Source organism: Diadema antillarum, unplaced genomic scaffold (genome assembly GCF_040938485.1).
Source record: "Diadema antillarum isolate AM-2024a unplaced genomic scaffold, OU_Dant_1.0 seq00000791_RagTag, whole genome shotgun sequence".
NCBI lineage: Eukaryota > Metazoa > Echinodermata > Echinoidea > Diadematoida > Diadematidae > Diadema > Diadema antillarum.
Window position 1 is genome coordinate 751,800 of NW_027271678.1, and position 17,588 is coordinate 769,387.

General features: G+C 37.0%; 1 protein-coding gene across 6 annotated transcripts; it reads left to right on the plus strand.

Annotated features, from left to right (window-relative positions):
• Nucleotides 1-35: 35 nt before the first annotated feature.
• On the plus strand, nucleotides 36-13,432 carry LOC139739218 (protein NLRC5-like). Of its 6 annotated transcripts, none has more exons than XM_071649835.1 (7): nucleotides 36-461; nucleotides 5,384-5,458; nucleotides 6,816-6,927; nucleotides 7,723-7,884; nucleotides 9,221-9,394; nucleotides 11,321-11,393; nucleotides 12,579-13,432. In XM_071649835.1, the coding sequence occupies exons 2-7, from the start codon at nucleotides 5,430-5,432 to the stop codon at nucleotides 12,590-12,592; spliced, it is 564 nt and encodes a 187-aa protein (XP_071505936.1). In that variant the 5' UTR covers nucleotides 36-461; nucleotides 5,384-5,429; the 3' UTR covers nucleotides 12,593-13,432. The 6 variants fall into 6 exon arrangements, with proteins under 6 accessions (XP_071505936.1, XP_071505932.1, XP_071505933.1 ...); XM_071649836.1 differs by lacking the exon at nucleotides 36-461 and adding an exon at nucleotides 2,483-2,835; XM_071649831.1 differs by having other exon boundaries at nucleotides 5,384-6,927.
• The last annotated feature ends 4,156 nt before the right edge of the window (nucleotides 13,433-17,588 follow it).

Consider the following 17,588-nt stretch of genomic DNA (forward strand, 5'->3'; position numbering starts at 1 on the left):
TAAAAAAAAATGATTTTGCATTAACACTCGACCTATGAAAAAGGAGGATGCTGCAGTCCTTTTTCACATCTGACCTTCGATTAACCGTAGCTGGGCTATACCATAAGTAAACGTGCCCCAATTTCAACAAATGTATTGTAATAGATTCAGAACACACTCAGATTTGGATTTATACAAAACAGGAAGAAAGGTAAGATTTAACATTTGGATGATAGATTATTACTTTTTTTAATATAACGTTTTGTAAGATACCGCAGACAAAATTCAGCAAAACTAGGACTTCAAATGAATTCAGGTATAAGATATTGATTATAATGTATACACACACTGGAAACTAATCATTTGTATCACTGCTGTGTCGTTGTTTATGTTGTCCTTCACAGGATGTGTCGTGGTTTCCTGCAGTCGGAGAAAACGAAGACCAGATAAGTTTGATGAAGAATACGAACTAATGCTGATGGGTATGAACAAATCTTAAGAATAACCCAATTTAGAGTAAGATTAGATAAAAACCCCATTTCTTCTTTGTAGCTGTTTTTTTTATAGCAAATTGAGTTCATGTTGTCCACATATATCTTTGTTCTGCTGGGTTAACTTAACTAAGGACCATTTACTTCAAAAGCACCCGTGACTAGTTTGAAGACAATGCATTACTATGCTTAATAGGCCCTACTTATCAAAATGCGATAAGCTAATGAAATTGTACAACTCATTTTCTTTTTTAAATCATAAGTGCAAGTATTCTGTGAAACTCATCAACGGAAAATCTATATAATATGAGGGATGAGGGGAATCCATTCAGCGTTATCAAATCGGGTATGTCGCATTTTGATACAAAATGGCTCTTTTGTAATTTGGTAATCTCGGGCCAAACTCTCATCATATTCAATGATAACATCAGTCCTAAGAGGTGAAAAAATCAATTACTTAAATCATGTTTCAGAAGTCATGAACTTTTGTTGGCATAATGTTTGTATATTATTATAAACATGTGTACGTATATATTGTACACATTCCCGACCAAGCATACCAGCCCTGGGTTGGGGCTGTCAGCGACAGGGGGTATGCTGGGCTCGCGCCCGGTCTATAAGACGCGAGAGGATCAGGTAGTTTACACTCTGACTCACCAGCCACATCTCTTCATTTAATGACAACAAATCAGACATGTCCGCACAAAATTCATACAGTTAATCACTTTTATATCCAGAAAAAAAATCCTTCTGTTCATGGCACTTGGGTAAAAAAAGAAAGAAAAGAAGAACAGGGCACTTTACACACACATAACCCAGTTAACATAGCAAAGCTTTATATTCACCTTCCTTTATTTACATACTCAGCGTCGATGCAAGGTACAGGAAAAAAAAGAAGAGACGGGGAGTTAATAGGGGAATATAATAAAATGTCATTGGTCCCCATCATCGTTGTGTTTGTAACTCCGCCTCCCTCTTTGTCATGACGGCTCGTGCATTGGCATTTGTGGACAGAGGGAAAAGGGAACGTGCAATTGCTGTAGTTCTTGCTGCTAACACATAATACACTTAAGTGATTATAAATGACTCATGAAATCGTGACAGTGCCAATCATGACTGCCCACTTTCACGTTGGATGATTAATCAGGTTCCCAAATATTTACGTCCATATCCCTGTCGTTTTTATGACTCAGTTCGACTCTTCTCCAACAGTCACTGTGTTGTGTTAGACGTTGCCTACACGTTGCTACATGTTAAATTGTCTATTGGGCTCCGGAACTTCTCAATATTTTCGTGGGAACGGGAGAACACTTATCATATCACACTGTTCGAACATAGAAGAAACTCTGCGATCATCGGTGACATTCATTTTCGATGCATTCTGGAATAAAATCGTTATACGGAACTTGAGAAATCAACACGGAAACCAGCCCCAGATACAATGAGTATGCCGATGACTCGTAACATAGGGAGGACCGGACCTTCACCAGCGGTCTTGCTGGCAGAAACGGGTGTATCACAGCCATAGATAGTGACGATGGTCCTGATGGTAAGTCAACCGTCCAGGCAGAAGCCAAACTCCTGCTCACTGTACATGACCATCATGTCAGCAAAACTCTGAATAATGACCATACACGTAGTCGACTGGTCGAGGCTGCTGTGGCAGCAATCAAGGAAATGTAACCCAGGAGGTATACAGGGCAAAAAGAAATGGACTTCCAATATCACATCACTTGTCGCAACAGCTGACAAACTGCAGAAGAAGGTCGATCACCTCGAACGAGTTTGTGAAGGTCGAGAACAATACAGTCGCAGGAATTACCTAATCTTTCAAGGAATTCCTGAACATAATGACAAGAACACGGACCAATTGGTCATCGACGTCGTCCGGGAGATCATAAGCTCAAGTTCGACATCATGCCACTGCATATTGATCTGATCGGAGTCATCGCGTCACCCCGCGAGAATGGGACGGACAGAAGACGAGGCGATCATCGTGAAACTAGCAAGGGAATGGAAATCTACAAGAAGCGCGCCGATCTATGAAAAGGAACGCGTATCATCCACGAAGATCTAACGCCGACAAGACAACGACTTTATATCGGTGAGGTACGAACGCACGTGAAAGTCATCGAATTTGGATCTTGGATGACAGAAACACTGCTCTAACACATGACGACGGAACGGAAATGTCCTATAACCACAATTGCAAATATTGAGAAGATGGAACACAGGCACAACTTACTTTATTAAGTTCAAATGAGCAATACAATTCTTTGTATCTCTTATAATATGCCGGATCGATTAGATTTTCCGTGTATTGCATGTGGCACTCCGGTTCGAAGTAATCAAAATGGTTTGATGTGTGCGTATTGCCAGAAGTGGTGTCATTTAAAGTGCACAAATGTCCATAGAAGAATATCTTAATCTGACTGTGACTGGATTTGTGATCGGTGTTTATTTATAGAAATTCCATTTCATTCATCGTTAGATGATACCTTTGCAGAGCAAACTTCAAGTGTGTAAACGAGCAGGAAGGTTGTTACGTAAATCCGAATGAAGATAACCATACAAATGTTCAGATTAGAAAATCTGTCGGTGCAAAGGATTCCCATTCACTCGTATATTCTTTCAAAAATATGTGATAAATTCGATTGTTGCGTGATGGGAACATTTATGATGCCGAACTCAAAATACATGGCTACGATCTCATTTGGAATGATAAATACAGTTATGAATGACGAGTTGCTGCATAATCACATATCAAGTCGAGCATTAATCACAAATTACGTTTAGATTTGGCAAATGAAAGGTCGGAGTTATTACCGGTTGAAAGGAAGTTAACACATATGAAAAAAAAATACATTTGTGTTGGCATGGTAAAGACCATTAAATGTTGTTGAAGAAATTTGAGGCATTTTTCAGAGAACTGACGACATCAACATGGACGTGGTTATCATTTGGTGTTATAAACTGTGGTACTCTGGATCGAACTTTATTTTAATCGAAACGCTTTTGTCAGATATTGAATAATTCTAATTTGAAGCAAGTCATCACTAAACCAACAAGGTTAACAAATGTGACTTCAGCATTAGCGGATCGCTTTATTACAAACAATTTCGATAAAACAAGACAGAGTGGAGTAATTCATGTAGCTCTCATTGATCATTATTTAGTCCGTTGTAAGTGGGGATTCGAACAAAGCCTACAAACCAACCCCCAAATATCCAAATAAAGTCAAATATTTCAGATAAAATAATGCCTTTCAAACCTTTAAACTTTGGCTTAGAATTAAAATTTGAACAATGTTTTTATATATGTATTTCTCAAGGAAAAAGCCCCCCCCCCCAAAAAAAAAAAAAAAAAAATACTAGTATCCGGCTATGACACACAACAAATCCTAGCGAACATGGTGATCAGTCTTGTAATCTTGTATTGAAAAGAAGCATATTGATTATCACAATATGCTTAAAAAACTCAATTTTATGAGACTTCCATCGTATTTCTTGGTAATAAGGATAATAGTGATAATAATAGTTGCATTTATATGGTGTAAACTTTACTGGTGTTTCGAAGCGCTTTGTTGCTGTTCGGACAAGAAGACGACAAAACACAATAACATTAGGAAAATGCCTAGAAACTATTAAAATAACAGTGACAAAAAGACGAAAAAAATTGTCAAACAGAGATACAGTCATAAATAACTAATTGTGTGCGCTTCCAAAAATAAAAACAACAACAACAACCAACCGATAAAGCACGTGAGTTTCAGAAGAAAGTTAAATCGGTCACCAAGGAGGGAGTTGCAGTAATCCAGATAAGGGGAGACGAAGGCATGGACGAGTCGCTCAGCTGATGATTGAAAAAAGACGCCTGATCTTCCCTATTTTGTACATACCCCAAGATGCAGATTTACAGATGTTTATAATATGGTGTTAAAAAGTAAATCCAAGGTACCTAACACATTTAAACACCTTTACAACCTCATCCTGAGTAGTTAGATCTGGTAGGTTCGTGATTGATTTAGCATTTAAACTGAGATCTAAATTTTTATAGATTGATCCCCATGTTTGCTAGGTTTCTAATAATTTGTTGTGTATCATAGCCGGGATACTAGGATTTTTTTTTTTTTTTTTTTTTTTGGGGGGGGGGGGTTTCATTGTCTTTGAGAAATACGAAATAAAACTGAAATTGAATTAAAAAAGAAGAAAAAAAATATTCTTAAAATTGACCTCTAAGCCAAAGTTTACAGTTTTGAAAGGCATTATTATATCTGCAAATATTTGACTTTATTTGGATATATCTATTTCTCCTCTTTACGCTCTCTCTCTCTTTCTCTCTCCCTCTTAATGTGTTTTTGTTCTCTTTGTGTTTGAATGAAATAGTAGTTACTTTTTTCTATTATATCGTGAAATGTATCGCTATATTCAACAAGATCAATTTTGTTTTGATTTTGTAATACCACGACACTATAATTTATGCCAATTCAAAAATAGTTCCCGAAATAATTGTTGCTTTATTTATCCTTACCAAGAGGTGGGTAGTGCACTCGGGTTCTAGTTATTTTGATAAGAAATGTCAAAACATTTCTCTAAACGCTCGCATTGTAGTCCCAAGCCCCTATACCGTGTCAATTTTTACCAGTCAAGATAATGTAAGTCTACGGCTTCATATGTTAGAAGACATAAACAGAAGAGTACTGTCGAAGGCTCACTGTGAGATAGCACACAACAGTGCTACACTTAGCATGAATTTCAGAATCTCGTAGAGAACGTTTTGAAATTAGTAATGTTCTTGTTTAATCTGATTTTCTGTAAATTGTACTATAGATATTGTAATGTGCATTTAAAGATTATTCAGATGAAATGAAAATGCTTTCATTGCCTCTTTTATTTTTGTTTTCTCCTTACTAGAATCACCACTTAGCTCATCGTTACTTACAAAGGAACAAGTTCAGCAATGCAAAGAAGACCTGAAGGCATATTACTGTGAGTCATTGGGCAAGGTTAGGATGGATCCATTCGATATGAGTGGTGTTGAATTGAATAAGATTTATGTAGACTTGAGTCTTATCAACCAAAGTAGCGAGCATAACATACCTATATCATACGACGATCTTTTGACCAACGATGGAAGCGAAAATCTGCCAAAGCGCCTTCTGATCTACGGTGAGGCAGGCGTCGGTAAGTCAACGCTCTGCGCCAAAATTGCCTGGGACTGGTGTCAGGGTAATATTCTCCAGGATTTGGACATGGTGCTGTTAGTTCCTCTTCGAGATGTCCAGAATGTAAAAAGTGTTGGTGATATTTGGACAAGATATTTCTCTACTTCCAAAACAGCGACGCCGAATAACTTATGTAATTACATATTAGGAAACCAAAGTAAGATTCTTCTTGTATTTGATGGGTTCGACGAGTTTAGCGGGAAATTGTGCGAAGAAGACAGCAGTGGGATAATTCGCATCCTAGGATTAGAGCAATATACGTCATGTAATGTAATTGTAACCACACGACCGTGGAAAACGAACGAATTCAAATTGAACAAGAGTCTTCGCGAAACTTACACTTTTATACGCGTCGACGGGTTTAATATGGAGAACATCTCATCTTATATCACGAGATACTTTCGAATTAGAGACAGAGACATTCTTGCAGAAGGCTTGATTAGTTTCATGGAAGAAAATGATGTCATCCGGTCGGACGTGGCCCCATTTCCTATCTTCTGTGCAATGCTTTGCCTCATGTGGAACGACTTCAGTGAAAAAAGACGAAAAGAAATGCATACATTGCAAACTTTCTCTCATGTTTTTCAAAAAATGATCTCTTTTCTGGAAGAACATTGTGCATCGAAATTTTGTGAAAAGCTACAGAATTTGAACGTTGTTGAGCATGTGAATGAAGCTGGTAGAGCAATCGAAGATATTAGTGAGATAGCATTGGTCGGTTTATTAGAAAGGAATCTTTCATTTGCTGAAGAACAATTTAAAGAACGTCGCGATGCCATGGAAACTTGCTGCAGTGTCGGGGTCTTGACAAGAGAGATGGATGTCATCACATGGCAGAGTCGCCGCAAAGTCCACAGCTCATCCTTTGTGCCAGCGGTATCGTTCCCCCACAAATTGTTCCAAGAATATATTGCAGGGTTATATATTGGGAATTTATTCACCAATGATCGCCCCAAGTACAACGAATTGAAACGCAAACTTTTCAGTCGATATAAAGAATTCCGTTACCTACTCTACTTTACCTCAGCTTTAGGAAATGAACTTGGTGTTGATATCATCAACGACTTGAAAAGGACTAATGATCAGCATTACTGTGTTGACGTTGCGTTTGAATGTCATAGTGAGGAGGCCGCCGGAGCAGTGGGAGAAAGGTGGAGAGAACACATACTAGCGTCATATACGTCTGAACACACAAAGTCTGGAATTGTTTTCATGGTGCATTGTAACCAAGTGGTAAGTGGCACAGCTTATAGATATCGATTTATAAAGCCACACACACAAAAGAAAAATATGAGAAAAGATCATGCTTTTCTTCGTGCGTGCGGTTTTTTCTTTCCAAATGTTTGATTGACTGCAAAATTACTTGCCTCCTCTGTTTTAAAACCTAACGCGAATTTGGTGAAATCGCCTTTAGATATAAGTTTATATAGAGGTCAAATGTACATGTAGAAGTTATCTTGTTAGAGTTTAAAGCAAATTTGTTCTTATGATGATAAACTGACAAGTGTGTTGATTCGAAACTGCCACATCTTTTTTCTGTACGTCTTGTTGAGCAGAAACTTAATTTGCTAATTCTGTAAACACATAATGTCTTTTACAAGAACCTTCTTGCATTAACAGCAAAAAAGTAGTACACTTCTTGTATGACATATTTCTTTAATGACAGAGTACTTTAATGTCGAGGGGAGGAAAGTGTATTATAATGTTTCACGCTCTAGTAAAATAAGACTGATCTTGAAAAATTTAGAGCTGACAAGCTGCTACTTGTACAATGTAGTTGATGTTCAGGTGTGACCATGCTATTAAAAAGCTGCCTAAGCTCCATCTCAAGCGAGATGTCTTACTGCGCATTACGTAATATCTGTATTAACTATTAAGAGCCATTAGCATGAATGCCGATGTCTGGTATACCCATTTCCGTTCAGTTCTACTTTTCCTCAAATACAAACAACTCCATCTGTACATTCCCATATCACTTATTGCCGATTTTTGCTGTCACCTTATATCATTCAATATTCTTCCCATTAGCGTGTGTTATCTATTTACGAGCTGAACTGCGGAAAAACTATGTCAAGTGACTTGGCAGAAGGTGTTAGTTTCAGTAGCATGCTGCGCAGAGTGATAATAACTAACTCACGGTTTCACACGGACTTCTACAAGATCCTCAGTGAAAAGTCTTCGAACTGTCAGGTAAGTCCTTGTCACACACACACACACACACACACACACACACACACACACACAACTTTTTGTTTATCTGTCACTAGTCTGAAGCAAAAATATTCTCATCCGGTCGCCCGCTGAAGTGTATCGTATAACAGTCTGATGAATCCTATTCGTGTTAGGCTAGTGTCAGACGTGTTGGTGTGATCCGATGAGGCATTAACTAATGTAGGTGTAGATTCGAGTGAAGAAGTACGATGGGCAGCTGGCACTTGAAATTGGGGTTGCTGGGACTTAAAATGCTGAAGGGGGGTTTGGTCGTTGACTCCTAGGCGCTGTACTATGAGTTTTTGACCAGTCTTATTCTTCCTTGGACCCATCCGCACAATTGCAATCTTGATGACATCCTACTCTTTGAAGCACCACTGTTGTCTGACCCTGATAGGACCCTTTGTTTTTAATCGTCGGCCACCATATATGTCACAAATGTAATGCGCACATCTTATTGACTCTGTACTTATTAATCAATAACTCGACCGGAAATGGTATCCGATGGCGGACTAAGCTTTGATCTCGAAAAAAAAAAATGATTGACGGATCACAACCGACAAGTGTGAAACTGGCCCGACAGGCCGACCAACAGAAATCAGATTCATCGGACTGTGATACCAAACATCTCGGTAGGTGACCAGAACCCCCCCCCCCCCCCCCCCCCGAAAAAGAGCAACAACAACGAAAAGCAAAAACCAACAAAAGCAAAATCACCTCCGACGAATAACGGATGTGAAAAATATATATATCTGTCAAAGGGGGGTACTCATCTGATGCATTTTTTTTTTCTCACTCTCTGGTCGGGGTACATATATGGCATGTATGGTGATATTTATTTGATTAGAAAAGCAAATGAACTCACTTGAAGCGACCAAGTTAAAACTGTCATGATTGCAAGTAGGCAAGTAGCTGATATCAGAACTTGGTGGAAATTCTGTACTGTTCTGTGTATTGAGATAGCAGTAAATCAGCCTAACAGCCCTTTTGTGATAATTGGACGTGGCATTCGATTCTTCTTCCTCCTTTTTTTTCAACCAATCAAACTTTCTGCAGTCCTTCCTCTGTGATAAGTATGACTTGTGCAATCATTGAAACATAATGTGAAGAAAAACCACAACAGCGGAATGACTCTCTCCTCTCACCTGTCAAACTTTGCGTGCGTCTGTGGCTGTGTGTGTGTTATAATTTCCTGCCATTACTTTCTTTTTGGCAGGCACTTTGGTGTCGCTTTTGTTTGATTGTTTATGTATGTGTCGATATCATTGAAAATCAGCCTTTATTGTTGATGTTGTTTCTTTTTTTTTTCCTGCAGGTCCGCGAAATTTACCTGTGGTTTTACACAGGGTGGCTAGAAGAGCCAGGAATAGCAGCAGATTTAGCGAAATTTCTTTGTTGTATACCCCATCTGGAATGTGCCCAGATCGAATGCCGTGACCTGCCTCCGATATTTTTCACGACAATTGCTTTACAAGTCACAGACTGTAATGTAAGTATTATACTTCGCATTTCATTTTCACATTTAAATGCCTGACACAGTGTACTGAAAAAAAAAATTAACCCATATCCACCGATCCACTGGATACCCTTGTATTTCGCGCAAATGCTGTAAACCATGCATATCTGGAGCATGGGCGATGACGTCATTTTTATTTATTTATGTCTTTATTGATTTAATGTAGTTATTTATCTATTCAATCATTTTTTCCTATCTTTTTCATTTTATTTATTTATTTATTTCTTATTTATCTATTTCTTATTTTTTTACAGCCCGTGATCTTGGGTAGTGTCCTGGTGCTATTGTTTGGACTGGCATCAAAGAATTTATGATGGGTTATGAGAACAGGTGTCTTTGCTTGGCGTTCCCTTTCAAAGTACAGTTCACAGAACATCTATATGAGATCACACACAGCCGTAAGCGTATTAGCCTTATACCCCCATTCCACAGAAATTTGTTCTCATCGGTCACTCATCGGAAACAATGTTTGTTGGTTCCCGCCACCCACCGAAGTGTATCGGATCACAGACTGATGAATCCGACTTGGTTAGTTGACTGTCAGGTGACTGTCAGACATATCAGGTATAATCCTCATCCGACGATTTTGCCTCATCGGATAACCCCCGAAATGTCCGACACTGACATGATAGTCAACTAACACGGGTCGGATTCATCGGACTACGATTCGTATTTCTGCTTGGGTGGCCGAAAGCGATGAAGTTAGCTTCCGATGAGTGACAGTTGAGAGAAAGTCTCTGTGAATGGGGGTATTACTGTGACTTACGCCACTCTGCGCCTCAGCTGTCTATCAGATTTACATTATTTTTTTTTCATATTTGTAAGCTTTATACACTAGGTTATAAACCAGAAGAAAGCTTACATCATGAACACTTTAAACATGATAATAATCTTACCTTATAAAGTCTAATTATATTTTTCGTAAGTGGTATCTTTCAAAGGGGTGATATGTTTATTCCTAAACTTGCAGTTGACATGAAAACATTCACATTTTTGACGTTACGTTATCAATCAGGGTATACTGGTTAACATCTTGTATTGCACACCATTAATTTTTCCTTCAATAGAAGCGTAGTTTATTTATTTAATGTAAGCAATATCAATTTGAAGTTGAAAGAACACAGTTGAGTGAAAGTGCGTGAAATAATCTCCTGCACCAACAGTTTATAACCTGCAAGATTATAAGAAACTACCAACAAAATCCTTGGAGTTAATCTATCTGCACCAATCTTTATCAGCAAGAACATAATGATGTCATCTAATATGCATAATGTATTGCCATCCCATCATTCTTAAAAGCAATGAGATTCGATTGGTCTTCATATGAAACTTCTTCGTAGACTTGTATTGTTACCGTCTTCTCTCCTCTCGGTACTGTCTCGCGTCTTACAGTGTATATGACGTGTGGGTAATCGAATGTGTGTACGAACGTGTTGTCCTTGTCATATTTTCCCGGTACACGTGGTTCAGTGAGCAGTGTCCGGGCACTAGCATTGGTATTCTATATTTTTTTCCCAACCGGTGTATCTCAAAATAATTACATGTATATTGTTATAGAATAGTATATAATTTACTCATTATTTGTCTAGCGATCCACGTCCGACAAGCTATGCTTTTTAGTGGATCACTATTTTCCATAATCGAATTTATTTTCCGCTCGCCCACGAAGTATTTATACAGTGTTTTCCTAAATATTGTACATGTTATATGTTGTTCTAAAATTTGTCTCGTATATATATTACATGAATCTTTTGCAAACGTTTGAACAATATTTCGTCACATGTATGCTTTGTACTATTTTTTTTTTGATTTTCGATGATTGGAAATAAACTATGATTGAATTGAATTGAAAAAAAAAACATTAGATGTATTCATTTCATATTTCTCATAATACTGCAGGTGGAAAGCATAACCGTCAACAGGAAGCCATTAAGAGAGTTTCTCGATATTCAATGCGACAAATTATTCATCGGTATTTTTGCTTTTGTTTCATCAGTTTTGATTCATATTCGTTTTTAGATAGTGATGGATGATACGTAAACAGGTTTAAGATATACGTACACACGTTCGTTTAGTATTTTAGGTACTTATTGTGACAGACAAACAATAGAAAATTAAGAAAAGAAAACCCTTATTTATAACCCGACATGAACTGGAAAGTGTAGCAAACTATAAGTTAGCGAACTTTGTGTTAGTAGGACATATTCATTTGTATATCCACATTTTTGCCTTTGATAAAGGAGAAGGAGGCGGCAAGATCAGTTTTGCTTATGTGTGTGTGTGTATGAAGAGCTTACTTCCAGAAAGCGCTGGATCTACTGAAAAATTATCGATTTAGCTCCTTTTGCAAGCAAGCTCTTCAGAATAAGTATAAACGTGTGTTCCGGCACCTTACTCATTATCATCAAAATTTCTTCATTAACTACTTTGTATGACCGCATATGATTGTTATTTTTATTGAATACATAATATTCTCCATATCTGTTATAGTAATAATTGCACCATTGACATTATTTTTTTTCCACAGTGAACGCAAAGCATTTTTTCGATCGTCGTGGAAAATATCAAAAACTAAAGAATGACTCTTACGTCTATGGTTTGACCATGTTTTATTAAAACATTTAGTTTAAAAATGATTTAAGACATATTTCTTCGTAAATACCTTTACTTTGTAGGTTCAATGATGAACCGTAAAGGTAATTCTTTTTGTGGAAACGTGGGAATCATATAAGAGACTCCTGGCCAGTCGGAGGACCCGAGTTCGAATCTAATCAAATGCTAACGTCCTTAATTTGATACGATGTTTTACCCACAATGTCCCTCTCGCAACATTTGTAGTGGGTACCTGCCAACACTATAATGTATAAAGTTATGGTATGGCAGGGCCCTGTGGTAGTGTCGATATTGACAAGGCTACCCTTGGTATTTATCTTTTTATACTATCATCATTAGCATTACATGTATTATTATTCCGGTAAAGATCGCTTGTTTAAGTGTAATTCTACGGCCTTATCCGTGTTCTTGTATTTAGTAACAGACATCTTCCTTATTAAAAAAATACTCTGAAACAATCTGTAAATTAAATCGTGATCTCATCACCTATTTCTGTGCTTTATTCATAAATCTTATAAGCTTTTTTTGTCACTTTCAAACATAGAGACCCAGTGCTAGCACCAGCCCAGAAGATGAGGGAAGACTCACAACATGCCAGACTTCTAGGCAAGAAAACTTACCAGCTCCGAACGAACCTGAAACAAGCGGGGATGGAAATTTGTTCCAGGAGATGGCGTCTCTAGACTAGGACCAGAAAGGCAAGACAATAAGCACCAGGACGTAGAAAAAGACAGAGAAGAGAACAAAGTCAAGACACCAGAGAGGAACTAAGAGATGCTAAATGTTACAAGAAAGAGCCACAACATCCTCTAAGAGAAATTTATTAGGCATGGGATGCATGTCATACCTTAAAAAGTTAAAGGGTGTGTTCAGTTCTGGTCGAGGTGTAGATTTAGCTTTTAACATTTTGCGAGATATTCAGAAACCAATCTATGAAATGTCAAAGAGCATCCAGTTCTAAGGGGTATCAAAAGTTTATTCGATGAAAATCGGGTTTGGAATGGCTGAGATATCCCAAAACAAGGTGAAACAAAGAGATCCTTATGAAGTTGTGGCATGTCGCCTTTAATTATTAGCACTTTTGGGGATATCTCAGCCATTTGAAAACTAATTTTCATCAAATAAACGTTGAATCCTTCTTAGAATTACATGCTCTTTCATATTTCATAAGAGGCTTTTCATTATCTCACTTAGGAATGTTCAAAACATGAATCCCTACCTCAACCAGTACTGTACAGTCCCTTTAAAGGGCATGGGGAGTATAGTCGGTGTCAGTGTGGAAATGGCTGCGTGTAGAGGGGGAGGGGACATGAGAGTGTAGAGGGTTTGTGTTGTTTTTGATGGTTGTGACCGTCCAGCCCAAAACTCCCAAAATGCCGCGGATTGTAGAATTTCCTGTACTAGACTTTTTTTTTCAAAAAAAAAAACCCAAAAGATTTGACACTCAGCTTGTTCACAACAATATTGAGTGACAATCAATACGAGGTTTTTTTTCTCCCTTTTCTAGAAAATTGCACCTGCCAGGTCTCTCTAATATGTAACATTTCAAGCACTTTTGAATATGTTTAGGATGGTCCAATAGTGACAAGTTATAAGTGATATCATATAGAGCATAACCTGTTAAACTATGAGGACGAGTGAAAATTCAGTTTCACCTATTCTGGTGAGTCTTAAGGTAGGGGACGTAATTGTAAATAAAAAAAGGTGTTAAAGGGCGGTTGAGATATTGAATGATGGAGTTGTTAGTCAGGTTTCCACTTCTTTTTGTAAAGATGCGATACGTCCTATTGCCATGTATAATTACAAAGAAAATTGAATTGAGTTCAAAGTATTACCTTTGCTAAGTTCTCCTTTCAAAGTGCGAAAATCTGCTCATCAGACGAACTGATCGATTTTGATTCCATGGATGAAAAGTGATACCTGATCAATTGTTTTTGGTATTTTTAAGAGATATGGGTAGAAGTGAATAGATATCTATGAACAGAAAAGGATATTTCAAACCTATTTTCGGCATGAGATAAAAGATCACCCACGGCCGCCCTCCCCTCTTCCCTCCCCCGGAAAAAAAAAAATGGGAAATAGACATATGCTATAAGGAAAAAAAAAGTACGTGAACGATGGGTTATGACACTTGTCATTACAATGAATTGCTATGATGTTTTTTATTCAGTGTGTACATACACGAGACTAAAATCTATGTCCTTTTGTTAGTACGTCGTAATCATGATCATAAATTAGACGATGGAGACAAGAAGCAAACTATTTAACCCTAGCGACCTAAAAAATCAATTCAGCACGAATATGAGATTTGTCAATGTGAAAGATGTTCAGCACTCCTAACAAGCCAATCCAACTCTTCTTTTCTCAGGCTGGTATATCTCCCAAGATGACATTTATATTTACGAATGATACAAACACGATATGTTATATTCATTCCTCATTACAGTGTATCTATCACTTGTCCCGCTCGTGGTTATTACAGGAGAGAATCTTTATACAATTCGCGTAATGAAAGAGTCAGGAGTTGAAGGTATCAAAATGATGTGCAAGATCCCGAGCCACTTACAGGTGCTTGCTATATGTTAGGAAAAATATGTTATAATACCAGACGACATCAATGGTTTATCAACTACAAAATGACAGCAAGGTGCTATTTTGAAACAAGTTTACATTGGCTAACGATGAAATGATCGTATTTCAACGGGATTTATGTTTTGTATCATGGTATATTCTTGTAAGAAGGATGTTTCATAAAATTGTTGCTCCTTACATGTATATGTTAATAATATGTAAATTAGTATTTAAACAGACTTCAAATCCGTACAAGAAATGCTTTGTAAAATATTGGAAAGTACATGTGTGCTTGATATCAGACTCTTTTAAAATTTTTGAATTTCTACTTCACAGCAGTCGTAAATGTAATGTAGGGATTCTTGTGCATTTACAATAAAGCGACACAATGCTTATCCTTCATGATGTACGGCAACCGTTTTTTTTTTCTCTTCTATCAATATAAATCAAAATCTCGCTCCCATGTAAAGTAAAAATTGAATATTTGTTATGGATGTAGGATATACATCACTCAAATTGCATTGCTTCACTGCACAATATTGTGTGTGAATATGTAGTCAAAATTGAAATGAAAGTATGCACTGATAGATTTTTTCCCCCTTTAACTTCGCATAGTAAGTATCTAATTCTTTCTTATTGTTATGTAGATACTCTTTTTTGGTCATGCTTACAACAATGGCTGAAACCTTCACTAGCGTTTATAACGGTCAAAAATTGTATACCTTCTTCATTATGTAAAACGGTAACATTTTCCCTTAAAATGATGTACATTCTATCTTCGTTTCCATATTACTATTTGTCGATTGCTATACGTATTTAAGTGCTTTCAAAGCACATGGACCGTTTGTGTTATTTTGTTGCGTACAGTTGGACATTTTGACCAACTGTTGACGGTTACATATGCATGTGTAATATTCCTGTGTAAACAAAGTACAGGAAGATTTTGTCTGGCCGTTTGTTTGGCCGTTCAGTGTGTTTGTTGTCACGGGTTAGTAAAGTTTTGATGAACTACGTACAACGAGAAACATGTCTTCCTTTTGATTTGTGCACAATTTTCATCGGTCGTTTGTCTAACGTATAGGTTTGATGATAGGTAAAACGATGTAAGTATCTTAGAACTATTACAGTATCATAGCAAGAGCACAGCATTGCTGTGAAACTTCAGAATTGCATCTCTTGTCAATTTGAGAGTGAAACATTCGATCTTAGAGGCATCGTTATTCTGTATCAACAATACTTACTATTGATAATACTAATACCATTTTTACAATGGTTGTTCTATCCCCAAGTCACATAGGAACATTCTGAACCACTAAATCTCTTACTTTTATATTTCACCTGCAAATAAATTATAGGTAATGCCTTTAAATTGTGACTGTGCATCACAATAGCAAAACACACCCTAAATTACGTGACCACTCAGTAAAGGTGAAACGGGCCTTTTCTATTGTTCACATTAATTTGTATTATCATTTAACATTAACATTTTTACATTGGTTGTTTGTACCCCAAACTCACACGTTAAAACTATTTTAAAGTACTAAAGCTGTCTTTTTTTTTCCATCTGCAAATGGTAAATAATGCCTTTAAATTGTGACGGTGCATCACAAAACCAACACATCCCCCTATTTTACGTGGGGATCAATAAAGGTGAAACGAGTCCACCTGGCGAATCTTAAGTTTGTATATTTTTTTGAAAGAGCTGAATTTCTGCTTCATCATTCTTATAAGTTTGGGATCGTACAACGAATAAAAAAAAAATGAGTATTTGACAATTTTTCATGAACACCTCTGTTATAGAACAGTGTGATTAGGTACCTTTGTCGTAGAGACCTCTTTTCATTTCTTAATAATACTAATAATGACTTAATGATTGCAATGAACAGAATATTTTATGAGGTGAAAAATGAAATGATCAATTCAACGAGGCACACCAGAGTTTTACATGAAATATTTCATTTATTGTAAAATGTCTAAGATAACACTATGCTAAATCACAGTGATAGATCAAAATCTGCTATGTAAAAAAAAACAACAAATGATAAATTAAGAAAAATCCATGTTAATATTTTCTTGATTGTGTGGTTTCGATTTGAAAAAAAAAGTGCATCATTCTGCTACTTAAGGGAAAAATATCTTTCTTTGTGCCACGTTTTAATGCGCTGGTTTAAGGTTTTATTTTCGATATCCCACTGAGGAAACTATGTTATTTGTCATCATTTATCATTTTCCACTTGTGTTTTATGTATTGTAGTGAGCATTTGAAATCTTCTCAAATCTTGTGTGCTCACTTTCCTGTGTCAACGTAAGATAATATACAGATTTTTTTTTTTTCGTTTTCATTTTTACCAAATGCACGATTATTTTAGTCATGTTGTCCCCCTACGTTTTAAAGGGAAGATGAGGTCATGGGAGAATATCATGCCTGACGAATAACTAGATATTTATTCGCCACAAGACTCTTTCTGTCTCTCTCTGCCATTCATCGTATGCTTATGATTGCGTGCAGCCCTTCAACTACTGATAGGCTGAGGCTGAACATGTTCTAGAATCAAATGTGACCTTCCACCGCAAAACCAACAAAAAGTCGCCAGACATGGATTTTTAGTTAAGGCCAGATTCTGGAAGAGCAGACTTTTAGCTTTAAAATGAAATAAACTTAATTCAAAATGACTCTCCTATTTAAGTATTGGAAAGAAAGGACACGTTCTGGAAAAGAAAAGAGGCCCTGAAGTAGGCCTTAGAGGATCTATCTAAACCTTAACATCTCTACCAACCCGTGCTCTGTGCAATGAATAGGACAAAAAAAAAATCGACATAAAATTTCATAGTAACAACAATGAAGGGATTATGAGTTAAAGCGGAAGGTGAGCTCGCTCTATCAACAAATCACTTCTATCAATGACTAATACCAAGTTTCAAAGCAGTGTACAATCCTTTCAAAATTAAAGTTACGAGTGAAGAGTGTGCAAAGTGTTTCCAA